We start from the raw sequence: 13233 nt of genomic DNA on the forward strand, positions 1-13233 counted from the left end.
GGTGAACTAAATTTCATGGACTATATATCAAAGTGACATAGTCCTCAGAACACGTGATGTAGCTTTATTGTTGAATGGATGTGAGTATATGAATGCTATGCGTATGGTTGGCAGGCATGTGAGGTCTGAGGACAACTTTTAGGAGTTTGTTCTCTCCCTTATCCAAGGGTACCTGAGATGAACTCTGGTCATCAGACTTTTCCTGACCTACCCCTACAGCCTGAATGTAAGTTTTTTTTTTTTTTTTGTTTTTTTGTTTTTCTGTTTTTTGTTTGTTTTTTTTTTTCCGGAGCTGGGGACCGAACCCAGGGCCTTGCGCTTCCTAGGCAAGCGCTCTACCACTGAGCTAAATGCCCAACCCCTGAATGTAAGTTTTTACTTCATTATGCTGACAATAATTTATATACATCTGCCTATGTGAATTTACTTATCTTTAATAGAGAGCCCTGGAGACTTGCTTGATATCCCAAAAGTGGCAATGCAGTAACTGTTTCAGAATTCTAGAGAACTATGTTTGAAAATAAGTATTTCAGATTGATCCCTTAACAACGAAGAATATAGTTGCGTGTGTGTGTATGTGTGTGTGTGTGTGTGTGTGTGTGTGTGTGTGTGTGTGTGTGTGTGTGTGTGGAGAGAGAGAGAGAGAGAGAGAGAGAGAGAGAGAGAGAACATTAGAATCACTAGTAAAGCGGCATTAAAGATGACACATTAAACTATTGAAAAAGGTATCTATGACTGAAGTCATCAGTATTGACAGCAAGTGCCATTTCACCAGTCATGCAGAACTTGAATTCTTTAAACAGATGAGTTCCCTATCCCTGCAGAACTATAGTCAGAATTTATTCATAGATATACACAATTAATTGGCCATAGTGGTGTCACACACCTGCAGTTTCAGTACTCAGGAGTCTGAGGCGGAAAGATAGCATATTTGAAGAAAACCTGGGATACAGAAGCAGATCATGACTTAAAAGGGAAGGACAGTAGCTTGAGATATAACTGAATGGGCGCGTGCCTTTCTTCATGCACAAAGCCAAGTTTCATTCCCAGCACCACAATAATGAATCAGTATTATTAATTTTTCCTTTAAATCACTAATGGTTCTCAAGCATATGAATATGCATGGAATCAGGAAAAAGGAGTGCAAGGCCTGCCTGAATCACATAACAAGACATGTCTCAGAAGACTAAGGCATGGGTAACCAGCCTAGTAGTAGGAAGCTTGCCTACCATGCACAAAGTCATGGACTCCACCAGAGCATGGAAAACAATAAAGGAGTAAATATGAATATTTAGGGACAAAGAGTAACTGGCTCTGACAGCAAGGCAAAGCTGACAAAGCATCCTTTAAAGGTGTGTCCTCAGTTTACTCTCACCTGGGATTGTGGACGAGGGACAGTGGAATTACTAAATTAGTGTCTAGATGACTAAAGCATCCAATTTTAAAGCCATGCTTATCCTTCACCATTAGTGAGTCAGTCTGACAGACAAATTGCATTTTATCCCTTTATCCTTTAAAGGTATGTGATTTGAAGATATTTACATGGTAAAATATGTATTTTTAAACATAGCAACTATTTGACAACTACATTATAGAACAAAAATAATAGTAATAGTCAAGAAAATAATTTCAAAACTTTAGAAATAATACCAAATATTTAGAAAGTTTACTTGCCCTAAATTTCTGAATCTCAATAATTTTCTGGGATTTATTGTACATAGAAACCCTGGTATATTTATGTAAATCTGAGTACATTACTAAATTCTATGTTCATACTTTACCACTGATATTTGTGTTAATGTTAAAGAAGTTCATGGAGAAGAAACTAATTATGTGATAAAGTACTGAAGCATTTATTATGTATTTCTTTTTAGAAATACCCCAAAGGAGTTGGAGCTTAGAAAGGTTTTACACAGGTCATACAGCTATTAGCGGCAAGCCTAGACTCATATCACATCACAAAGCTTTCATTGTGCATCTAAAAGAAAAAATAAAACTATACGCCCAATGTGTCTGGGTAAACTGAATAAATGAATAGACAAATGCATATAACCCCAAACAAATAGGAAGTTTAGCTAAAGACCCTTAATATATTCATCAAACTTGTGGTTTTATACCTTACCACCTAATAATAAAGACTACAGTCACTATTAAAACTATATATAATTATTAAAATATCCCTTCCAATTTAACAAATTCTGAGTGAAGCAAAGCTAACATAATTCTAGATAATTTTTATTCTTGGCTACATCTCAAACCAGTGTTCAGCTTCTAAAATGCCTGGTCATTTTTACTTAATTCTTCCTTCAATATCAACTTGAAGTCAAGAAGCATCCCTGAGATGGTGCCCCTATTGCATATCTGGCACTCTGTCCACTTTTCTATTATAGACCTAATTACCTGGCTCACAACAATCTATTTTTCTGTACATTCTACTGTGTTGCAAGACTCTTGAGAAGTATCACTATATGGTACCTTTAGAGTCCTAATGTTCAATATATTACAGGAAATCAATACATAATAATGAATTTTATTAGCTTGGTTATAATTGATTCATGTTTCAAAACCTGGGTAGAGTCTAAAAGGGTTACACTTACTAATGTGAAAGGTAATATTGTTAGTGCATGACTCAATCCCAGAAACAGAAAAATATGTACAATCTACAAAGTTATGGCTTCCTATCAGTGTGGTTTCTATATAACATATTATACATATAGGTATCCATATCTAACTGCCAAACTACCTATCTGTCCCCTTTGTTCCTGTAGTTAGTACTGTACTGTATTCTCTGACATCAGTCTATCTTTAAAATCAGATTATAGAATATTATTGTATTTTAACTTGTTTGTTTAGACAACAGAAATCTTTTTTTCCTCACAGTTCTGCAAGCTGAAGATCTCGGTAGTAACATTTTTGGTTTCTTCCAAGTACACCCTCCTTGGCTTACAAATATCTACTACTTCCCTTTGTCCTCAATGGCCTTTCCTTGCTATGTAATCTTTCCTTGTGCCCCTTTATACATGTAAATTTCCTCTTGTTATAAGAATGCTAGCACAGTGTGATTAGAGCCTATGCTAATGATATCATTTAACAAAATCATCTCTTAAATACATTTCAGTAAAATAAAAAGCTGTGGAACTGGTTCCCTCGAGTACCTTGGCGATTATTCATTCCAGTTCCAACAACTAGCACTAATTCATCTCAGATTAGTATCTCTCCTGGAGGCTCTCTGCTAGCTATGAACTCTCTGGTTCTAGTTACCCAGTAAAAGGAGTCCAGCAGCAGCTGGCCTATTGAGGCTCCCTGCCACGGGCTCTGCCCACACTCTCAGCAACCACCCTCTGGTAAAGTACAAACTCCCAACTACCCGGTAAAATCAAGACTCAACAAACTGTAACCCAACAATCAGATTTATATGCTAAATTCTCAATCCACAACACAACCAATTGATAAGGATATAAACCGCCCACCTAGATAAGAGTAGGTTGATGTCACTATGCAAGTGAAGGTAGGGACAGGATAGAACAGGGCCTGACATTGGGTGAGAAGGAAGGATGGGCAGGAGAAAAGTTTTAGAGAGGCAGAGGAGGCCAGAGCAAGGAGGCAGACGACAGAACATGACGGCAGATATTAAGATTCCTCTTTGCACATATGACAGGTTGTTATGACTATTCTTAAGGGATGGGTGTGTACAGAATTTTATGTTGTCTAGATGAGCAAATTATATCTTATCGATTGTATCAGAGGTTATTGTGTGAAATGTTCTTTCATGTGGTGACCTAATTGAGTTCAAGAGAATGTGTGGTGGCCGGATGCACCGGGTCACCACAGAATTGGGATGTGTATGCCTAGCATGGTGGAACCCTGCCAAGAGAGCTGTGAGTGAGGGCAGCACTAGTTCCAAAGGCCTGCCAGAGCCAGAAATAGTGAGAGAGTGTGACTACCAGGATATTTGCAGGGACCGGTTCGCCGCTATTTTATTTTTACTGCTACAAAAGTATCTTCAAAAACAGTCATAGACTAAAGCACTTGAAGTTAAAGCATCAGCATATTGGTGAGGATGGGAATATAATTCTACCCATTCTGCCAATTAGTTCTTGGTATGGTCTAATACATAGTATTTGGTAATGGTAATAAATGACTTGTCTTATGAATACATTGCATGATGGTATACTTTCATAACTATTTTAGAGTGTGCTCCTACATGTAAAGATAAGTTAGACCACATGCGATGGTACACACCTAGGCAGGTTGATTCTTGAAGCCAGGCTTGTCTACATAGGAAGTTCATGGCCAATCAGGGCTACATAATGGAGAATCTGTCTAAACATTTTTAAAATCTTACTATAGAACAGGAAGTCCTGAGCTAATGACAACTCAGTTGCATTTGCATAAAATGAATGAGGCTCCCAGTTCATCTCCAAAAGGTATGTCCGGTTCCACCAGTGTCTCAGCGTTTGCCTTCTCTTTACTGCACCAAGATGACATCATGTTGAGTGACTGACCTATACCAATTAGTATGTGTTAAGTACAGTCTCCTTATTATGTTCACACTGATTTAGACATTTCACTATTAAAAGTACATGAATGCAAAGTTAATTTGGTGAACTATTTTAAGAATGGCAAATCAGAGTACACTTTAAAAAGTAGTTTTTCTTTTATTTCTTTAAATCACTAACCCATTGAAAGATACAAGACATTTCCTAGCAAATACATAAATATTTTCAAGAGGCTTGTAGGCCTTCTGAAGCCAATTCAGACCCTAAGAGTTTTGGTATCACAGATTAGAAATTCCCAAGCCAGAGGAAGGCAAAAGAAGGGAAGGCAAAAAAAATGTTGTTTGGAAACTTTAACATAGAGAATAAAGTCTGTGGGGCTCTTTGGCTCTAAAATATTTAGAACGGTTAGCTTCAACTTTAAAGCATGAACCGTTAGGAAGCAGGGCAAGCATTTTATTGGTTCATATTCTTGAATGAAGGATAGGTGACAGGAAGGATGACTGCTACTCGGAATCAGGAAGAATAGTGTATATTCATCTTGGGGTACAGATTTCTATACTAAAAGAAAAAAGATGAATCACATAAACTCTAAAGATCACATCAACATTTCTAAGAGCCCTTTAGTACCCAGCAGTTCTCAACCTGTGGGGGCGGTCATATATGAAATCCTGCATATTAGATTTTTACCTATGACTAACAATAGTAACACTGTACTGTTCCCTGATGGGGACTAGGAATTAACAGAATTGAGTAAGAAATCAGAAAAGGAACTTTTAAAATGGCTATATTCAAATTTAATAAGCATTCATATTTGAAAGTAATCCAAAATTTTTCTACCAAACCACAAATTTCTAAAATAAGCTGTTTTTACTCAGTACCTATTAATATTTGCAAATAATTAATCTTATTATATAACATTTAGAAATAAAATTGCACATTTCTTTATATATGCATTTTTATATCTTGGACTTACTACAGATAAAAAAGCAAATCAAATGAAACCTTCCAAAGGTTAAGATCAAATGTGCAAACAACAGCTTGAGGCATTGGCTGGGCTACACAACCAGATATATCGAAGGTCTACGCTCTGTCCAAATCGCCTTCATCTGACTTCTGGAACTGCCCACCTGACTCTCGTGTCCTCCTTATAAAATGAGGACACAAATAAAATGACGAATTACGCAGGGAGAATTTTATAAAAGTTTCAGAAAAACTTTTCTCACACTGAAATAAATATTTGGAAGCTAAATAGTTTTATATATTTAAGGCTGAATTTGTGTCATGGAGATTGACTTGCTAGACTCAAAAAATTGGGGTTGGGGATTTAGCTCAGCGGTAGAGCACTTACCTAGGAAGCGCAAGGCCCTGGGTTCGGTCCCCAGCTCCGAAAAAAAGAACCAAAAAAAAAAAAAAAAAAATATTTGATGTGTTTTAAGTTTGGGCAAAGTTTTCAAAGAAAACACTGTTTTTTGTTTTTTTGGGGGGGAGGGAGTGTTTGGTTGGTTGACTGGTTGGTTGGTTTTTTTATGTGTAAAGATTTGTCATGTGTGTGTGTGTTTATACATACCTCAGTGAATATTTCAAAGTATTAAACAGAATTAGCTTTAAAAAACAGGAAGGCATAGTGAGTTTAGGTGTGGTTCACGCACACTTTAATTACCTGTGTTTACTTCCTCTGCAATTTCCACGTCTTCTATTTGAATCTCATGATCTAACATATCTGAAAAGTGGTCTCTGATTTCTTCAGCTGATTCATCACCAAATTTATAGTCACACAACATTACAGTAGATCCAGGAAGGGGGACAAAAACTCGCTGAGGAAGTTCATAATCTGAAAAGAAAATATAGTATTTATTTAAAAAAAATGTTTGAAATGACAGTAATGTCTTACTTCTAAATGACAAAACTGCTTTTATTGATTTCTTTCCTCCATCGATTGCCCTGGCTTCTTCAAAGGGCTCTAAGCAGTAAGCCTGTGAATATACACTCTCCTTGCCTTTAATGAGGAGACACTGCTAATCACATGCCCTTTTAGGACCCACTCTGTCCTATGATGGAATTCCCCATCAATTTTATAACTCCCCGATAAATAGCCACCCTTTTGTTTTAATCTTATAAGTACTGTGGATTTTATTGCTAACTTTTTCTTCATTTATGCATGTGTGAAATCAAAACAAGGGTCTTCCCTGCCTCTGCCTCCCTTACACTGGGAATAGACGTCTATGCCACCTTGGCTTTGTCTGGTACTCGTGCTTGGGTGCAAGCACCTGTATCCAGTGAGCCATCTCCCTAACCGCCAGGTTTCACCTTTCTTTGGATACTTGCGAATTAGATTATACGTCTCCAAATGTCTAAAAAACTTACTACATAAATATAACTGCTATTAATCTCAAGATGCACATCTAACAAATTAACACAACAGTAGACGTCTTTGTAAAGAATAACTACGTTGTCTGCATCACATATGATTAAAAAGCTATCAATATAAAGGTCAAGTAGAAAACTGGGGTCATTCTGTTACCAATCTACACTTCCTCTTCAAGAGACTGGGGTTCCTTTGTATAACTACAAACAGAAGATGCTGAGGACTCCCTAAGTACATGGGGAGCACAGAGACATAAACTAGATGATTCTTCCAGTGTCCCTGTATGATCCCATTTGTGTACAACTGAAGAATTTTACTCTTTGACCATACCGCCCCCTAGTGTTAGCATTCTATAACTGCAGTTTGTAGGACAGCATGCAAAAGGATAAAGGACATTATTCAACCAAACATAGTTGAATCTTAAGTTAAAAATTCAAAGACGGCTTTAATATGTTTGGATAATTGATGTACAAAATTTTAAGAACACTTAAAATTTGGATTGTAGATTTGACTGAAGAAAGACTGTTATAAAACTGAATGCCAAAGAATTGGTTGCAATACATTTAATGACTCATTAAAACAGAAAGGGGAAACTACTTAGAATAAGAAACTCACTCACCAACAGAATAGTAGGGATGGAGGCACAAGGGTGTAGTTTCAAAAAGCATACTTAATATTACTATATAGTGCGTATAAACTTATGTTAATTTGAACTAAAAGGTGCTGTGCACCGTGCAGGGAAGCCTGCTGGCCACGGTAACAACGGCCTGGTACGACATGTCTACCAGTGAAACAGACATGAATGCCATGAGAGTTTCCCACTGGACTAAGGGCCACATCAAGTGCCGTGCTAGGGTGAGAACACATGGCTGGCTAGGTCATAGGCCCTAGGTCAGATACTATTATGCTAGAAAATGGGCATCATATTAAACTGACTCACTGCTAATGACTTATTGTTATACTCTTGGATGAGTGAATCTCTTAACCAGGGAAGTCTCTTTCCAGTAAATGGCAATTGGTGTAGAGACCCACAACTGGCCATGGTGCAGAGAATGAGAGAATGCTCAGCGCTAAATGGGGCCTTCCCAAGGCCCCGGGGTTATGAAGAGGGGCACTGAGACTGTAAGAGTCAGACGTGATGGATGACCATAACAGTGTTCCCAGACACGCGGAGCCACTGCACAGATGAACACACAACACCTGTGACAGCAGGCATGCGATCTGCTCAACTCAAGCCATACAGTCAAGCATGCTCCAGTGGAAGGCAGCATGTCCAAAACCACACACTCAGTGCAGCTACATGGGCTGTGTTTTAAAACGCACAGATGTGAGTGGGGGAGGAGGATGTGGGAAGGGGTGATGGAGGGAGGGAGTATAAGCAAACACACTGTAAGAACCCTCACAGGTGGCTCACAACCATCTGCAATGTGACCTGCTGCCCTCTTAGGGCACACAGATGTACAGGAAGTCAGAGCACTCATACACTGAATAAATAAATAAATTATTGAAGAAAATGCAAGAAAAATTGAAAAAAAAACTTCTCAAATAACTAATTTTAAAAATGAAAAAAAAATGGGTTCCAGAACATGAAAAGACTCTCCCTTGGAACTGACAAATATTGACCCTTTGCTAATAGAAAATGTTTAGAAAATGGTGGAAGAGGGAGCAATGGAAAAGATTTTATTCAGCACAAACGTAAAAGACAACTTACTGTTATAAAACATGTTATAGAGTATGACATACATGTTAGATCGTGACATCTTACTGTAAGAAACTGTTCAAACAAACACAAAAAAAACTTATTTATAGTCATACTTTTTTTTTCTGGAGTTTCATTCAAAAGCAGGTCCTCAAATAGTATTTCACAGCGATCAGCAACTGTGTTCAAAATATCTCTCTTCACTGCCTATGGGGGAATGCAAAAACACAGGAAGAAATAAAATGCTTCAAATTTGAATTATTTCATTAGAATAAAACCCATAGTTTGCTTTCAGGCTAAGAATGTCCACTCAATAAATGACATATCTTTCTATTTCTTATTATTATCTACTTAGCATACCCATTACCATTATTTTTAACACATTTGTAACTTAATGATAAATTTATATAGCTTATATTTAAATAGTAAATTACAACCAAATAAAGAATTAAATTTTTCATCTAAACAAGTCTTCCCAATATTCCAATTAAGAAATGTACTATGAGGTAAAAGTTGGTCATCTTTGCATTTCTGCACTCTGAAACAGTACCTAACAATTCTTCCTTTGAATACTTCTCTTGTTAAGAATCTGAGCTTCCCTTAGAAGAAATATTTTAAAATTACTGATATATTACAAGGGTGGAACACTTACTAAATCCACATAGTCTACACATAAAAATCTAAAAACAGATTGAACCGTTATTAATTAAAGTCAAATTAATAACCATAAAATTAAGATAGAAAGAAAGTAAACGCCTAGGACTTTTTAATACTGGATAAATTGCTCCCGATCTCTAAGGCGCTCTTCTGTACCTGCACAGCATCTTTAACCTTGGGTCTGTTGCTATGGATATAAGCTCTGCACCTCACATTTCCCCGAAGGTTGACAGACCCGCTGCAGATCTGGACTGTGGCTGTGGATCTGTGGTCTGAATTCAGGAGCTGAAAGATAAAACCCATTTTAGTTCTAACAGTTTTAACATTATTAATTATATGAAACATTTAACTATCATGAAATCATTTTATACCAAAAAAACCTTTTTGCCTAAGTTCTTGAAAATATTCTCTATAAGTTATTAAAAGTTCTTTATAGGTCTTTTTATAAGTTGCGTATTATTTTCTAGGCATTCTTAATATAGATAGAAACCGCAATGGTTTCTCATGAACATGACTATTTAAAATACTAATACTTAGTATATCTCCTAAAAATCCACTACTTGTAGGTTCCTCAGCTAAATGTTATAAAGATAAAAAGTTGCATAAAGAAGCCATGCTGCAGTAGGAGACACAGGGTTGGAACACAGGAAACCACAACAGTATACAAATTAGAATACCACAAATATGGTAAAATTCTAAACAACAAACAGCCACACATTTCTGTGCTCTTAATATGTAACTTTTATATGCTAAAGGCAACCTACACTTCCCTCAGGTAAGAACCTAGCACCAGCTGGAACTGCCAGCAGAAAATGCTATTAATGGTTTCAGAGGGATGACATGGCTGTTTCCACATCACAAGTCCTACTGTCTTCAGTCTAAGCTCTATTCAGTGCCTTTTGGTTTCCAGATTATTATTACTATTATTATTATTATTATTATTATTATTATTATTATTACTATACGCAAACAAATGTTTTGCCTGGAACATACGCCCGTGTGCATGCTTCTGCAGGACTGAGGAGGCAGAAGATGGTGTCACAGTTATAAATGCATGACTGTTAGCTGTCATGTGAATGGCAGGAACCAGCTGAGTCCTCAGCAAGAACATCTAGTGAGTGCCATCACTGCAGCCCTACCTCAGACACTTTCAGTCTGATTGTCTGAAGTGCTCAAACAAAGGCAGCATGGTAACAATGAAAGTGCTTCTCAAGGCCTAGCATCAGAAGGGAAAGGGGAAAAAAGATTAAAACAAATCCAAGTGTTAGTCCCAGTCTCTGAGTTCAGATCCGCCCTGCTGCCTGGGAAATGCTGCTTCCCGGAGTCATCTACCACCTCTGCTCTCGTAGTCTTTCCATATCCTCCTCTGCAGAGATCAGAGCCTTGAGAAGGGTGTGGTAAAGAACCTCATTTACTACGGCCCAGTGCTCCAAAGGCTGGCTCTCTTAACACTGCACGACTGTAGCTGGTTACCATCTACTTGAGAAGCTCCTCTGATGAGGGTGTGGAAATATGTTACTAGGCTTGTAAAATGACTACTGCTATGCTGATTTAGCAGAATAACAATGGCAGGTTGTCCCTGAGGGCCCTCGACCTATCTAGTTTCAGGTTCCTGACCTCACCAACAGTGTCAGGTATGGTTCTATCTCTTGAAGGAGGCCTTATATATCCAATTAAGAAAAGAAGTGGCTGAACAAGTAGGCATATCTCACAGGCAAGTTATTATTGTAGCTCCTGTGATTTATGGCAGAGTGAAACATGATTATTTTTCTCCTCTGGTAGCATGTACAAGAGCAACAAGTGATTTAATAGCTGAGCTATCTTTGCAGCCTTTAAAGGTATTTAATTCATATTTAATCATTATGAAGTTCTTATTAAGAAAACAAACAAGATCTCTTGGAGCTAGAGAGGTCACTCAGGGTTAATAGAACTTGCTGTTCTTGGAGAGGACCCAAGCTCAGTTCCAAGCACCTACACAACTCATAACGTCTGTACTTTCAATTCAAGGAATCCAGCGCCCTCTTACGGTCTCTCCAGGTATTTGGCACACACGTGGTACACATACATTCATGCAGGCAAAACCTCACACACAAAGTGACGATAAGATTTTGAAAATGTCAGCAAATGAAGTGGCAGGACGAGGATGCTGAGCCAGTGTCTGTGTGCGCTTCCCCTGGTCACGGAGCACACTGAGAAGCTAATGAAGGAGCGAACCATGGGCTCTCCTCACACGGCTCACAGACCCTTGCTGTAGGTGAATTCACTCCATTCTGGGAAAATACACTTTACATGTGTAATATAAAATGGAAGATGTGTTTTATCATATTTTAATAGTTACACTACACATGTATTAGGCACTTTCTAAAATAGACTATCCTATGAAAAATACTTCATACACACAAAGGAAAGAGTTTTAAAGGCTATAAGGACTGATCTGGTGCCTTTTTGGTAAATACTTTGCTGAGTTCTACAAATGTCACAAACTGTCTTACAAACAGCCTTTAAGAATCTAATGGGGGCTGGGGCTGGGGATTTAGCTCAGTGGTAGAGCGCTTACCTAGGAAGCGCAAGGCCCTGGGTTCGGTCCCCAGCTCCGAAAAAAAAAAAAAAAAAAAAAAGAATCTAATGGGGGAAGGACTGAGTGACCCAAAGGGGCTAGGACTCCACAAGATCAACACAGTCAACCAACCTGGGCCCTTGGACTCCCAGAGACTCAATCATCAACCAAAGAACAAGCACAGACAGGTCTTAGTTCCCGCAAACACACACATATGTAATAGATATGTAGCTTGGTCGTAATGCAGGTCTCCCAACAACTCGCGCAGAAGCTGACCCTAACTCTGTTGCCTGCCTGTGAATCCCAATCCCATAACCAGGCCTCACTACCTGGCCTCAGTGAGAGAGGATGCACCTAATCTTGCAGTGAGTTGATAAACCAGGGTGGTTGATATCCCAGGTGAGGGAAATCAGGAAAGGGAGGACTGTGATCAGGATGTAAAGTGAATTAATAAATTAATTAATAAAAGAAGAATCTAATGCATTCATAAGAAAAAGAGGTTTTGGTACTAACATTAACAGTTTAGGAAAAAAATGATCCCTCAGGCTTTGCTGACCAAACGAAACTCAATGAAAGTACTAGCATTTGGGAGTTAAGTTTTTTTTTAATAATTATTTTTTATTCTTTGAATATTCCATACATTAAGCAATACATCTATCATGACTCTTTCCAAATCCTCCAGTGCCTTCAGCCTCCTAACCTCATGCTGTTATTTTGTTAGTGAACCAGCTAGATGTTGATGTACAGGCGGGATTCTGACTAAAGGCCGCAGGACACAGATGGCCTGGGTAAGAAACATAGTTGAAGAATTAAAGACACCATAGCAGACATCTAGACCAGGTTAGAAAATAGGAAAGAAAACAGTGCACTAATATAAAGTCCCCTGACTTAGACATTTTAACTAGGCAGTATCAAGAAGTTAGTCAACCCAGTAAAGGGCCATTTTGTAAAGACTAGCATGTCTTGAGAAGAAGGGCAGCTCTAAAACCTAAAGTCAGGTAGAATACAAGACAAAAGTGTCCTGTTAAGTACTATGAAGAATACACTAGAAACTATGTGGAGATCCAATGCCCACTTGACAATATTATACAGCTAGACACAGAGACACATCACGAATCCAACTGTCTCCATTTTCTCAATTTAATTATAAAAGCTGAAAGTTCTGGCAGTATTTCTGGATTTCAAAGTTTAGAGTAACACTGAAATGAAGTTTCTTATACTTCCTATAATCATGGTCTGTTCTCCAGGATAGCTTGAGGCAGTATTAAAATGAACAGCATTTAAAAAATAACTAATAGGGCTGGAGAGATGGCTCAGCCATAAAGAACACTGACTGCTCTTCCAGAGGTCCTAAGTTCAATTGCCAGCAACCACATGGTAGCTCACAACCATCTGAGGGATCTAATGCCCTCTTCTGGTGTGTCTGAAGACAGTGACAGTGTACTCATACATAAAA

At 38.1% G+C, this 13233-nt stretch overlaps 1 protein-coding gene across 9 annotated transcripts in view; it reads right to left on the reverse strand.

Moving 5' to 3' along the window:
• The window catches only part of Odr4 (odr-4 GPCR localization factor homolog), a 48823-nt gene that overhangs the window by 22336 nt on the left and 13254 nt on the right, over positions 1 to 13233 (reverse strand). For 7 of the 9 annotated variants that reach the window (XR_005492531.2, XM_063272321.1, NM_001427702.1 and 4 more), the window contains 3 exons: positions 9377 to 9505; positions 8680 to 8770; positions 6160 to 6330 (listed from right to left, as the gene is read on the reverse strand). Coding sequence is in view for 8 of the 9 variants with exons in the window: in XM_063272321.1 (XP_063128391.1) it covers positions 6160 to 6330; positions 8680 to 8770; positions 9377 to 9505 (391 nt within the window). In the remaining variant the exon portion in view is untranslated. Of the gene's footprint in view, positions 1 to 1491; positions 4506 to 4586; positions 5058 to 6159; positions 6331 to 8679; positions 8771 to 9376; positions 9506 to 13233 lie in introns of those variants that run through there. The other 2 variants (XM_039091348.2, XM_063272322.1) reach the window with 2 other exon arrangements.

The sequence above is a fragment of the Rattus norvegicus genome, chromosome 13 (genome assembly GCF_036323735.1).
Source record: "Rattus norvegicus strain BN/NHsdMcwi chromosome 13, GRCr8, whole genome shotgun sequence".
Lineage (NCBI taxonomy): Eukaryota > Metazoa > Chordata > Mammalia > Rodentia > Muridae > Rattus > Rattus norvegicus.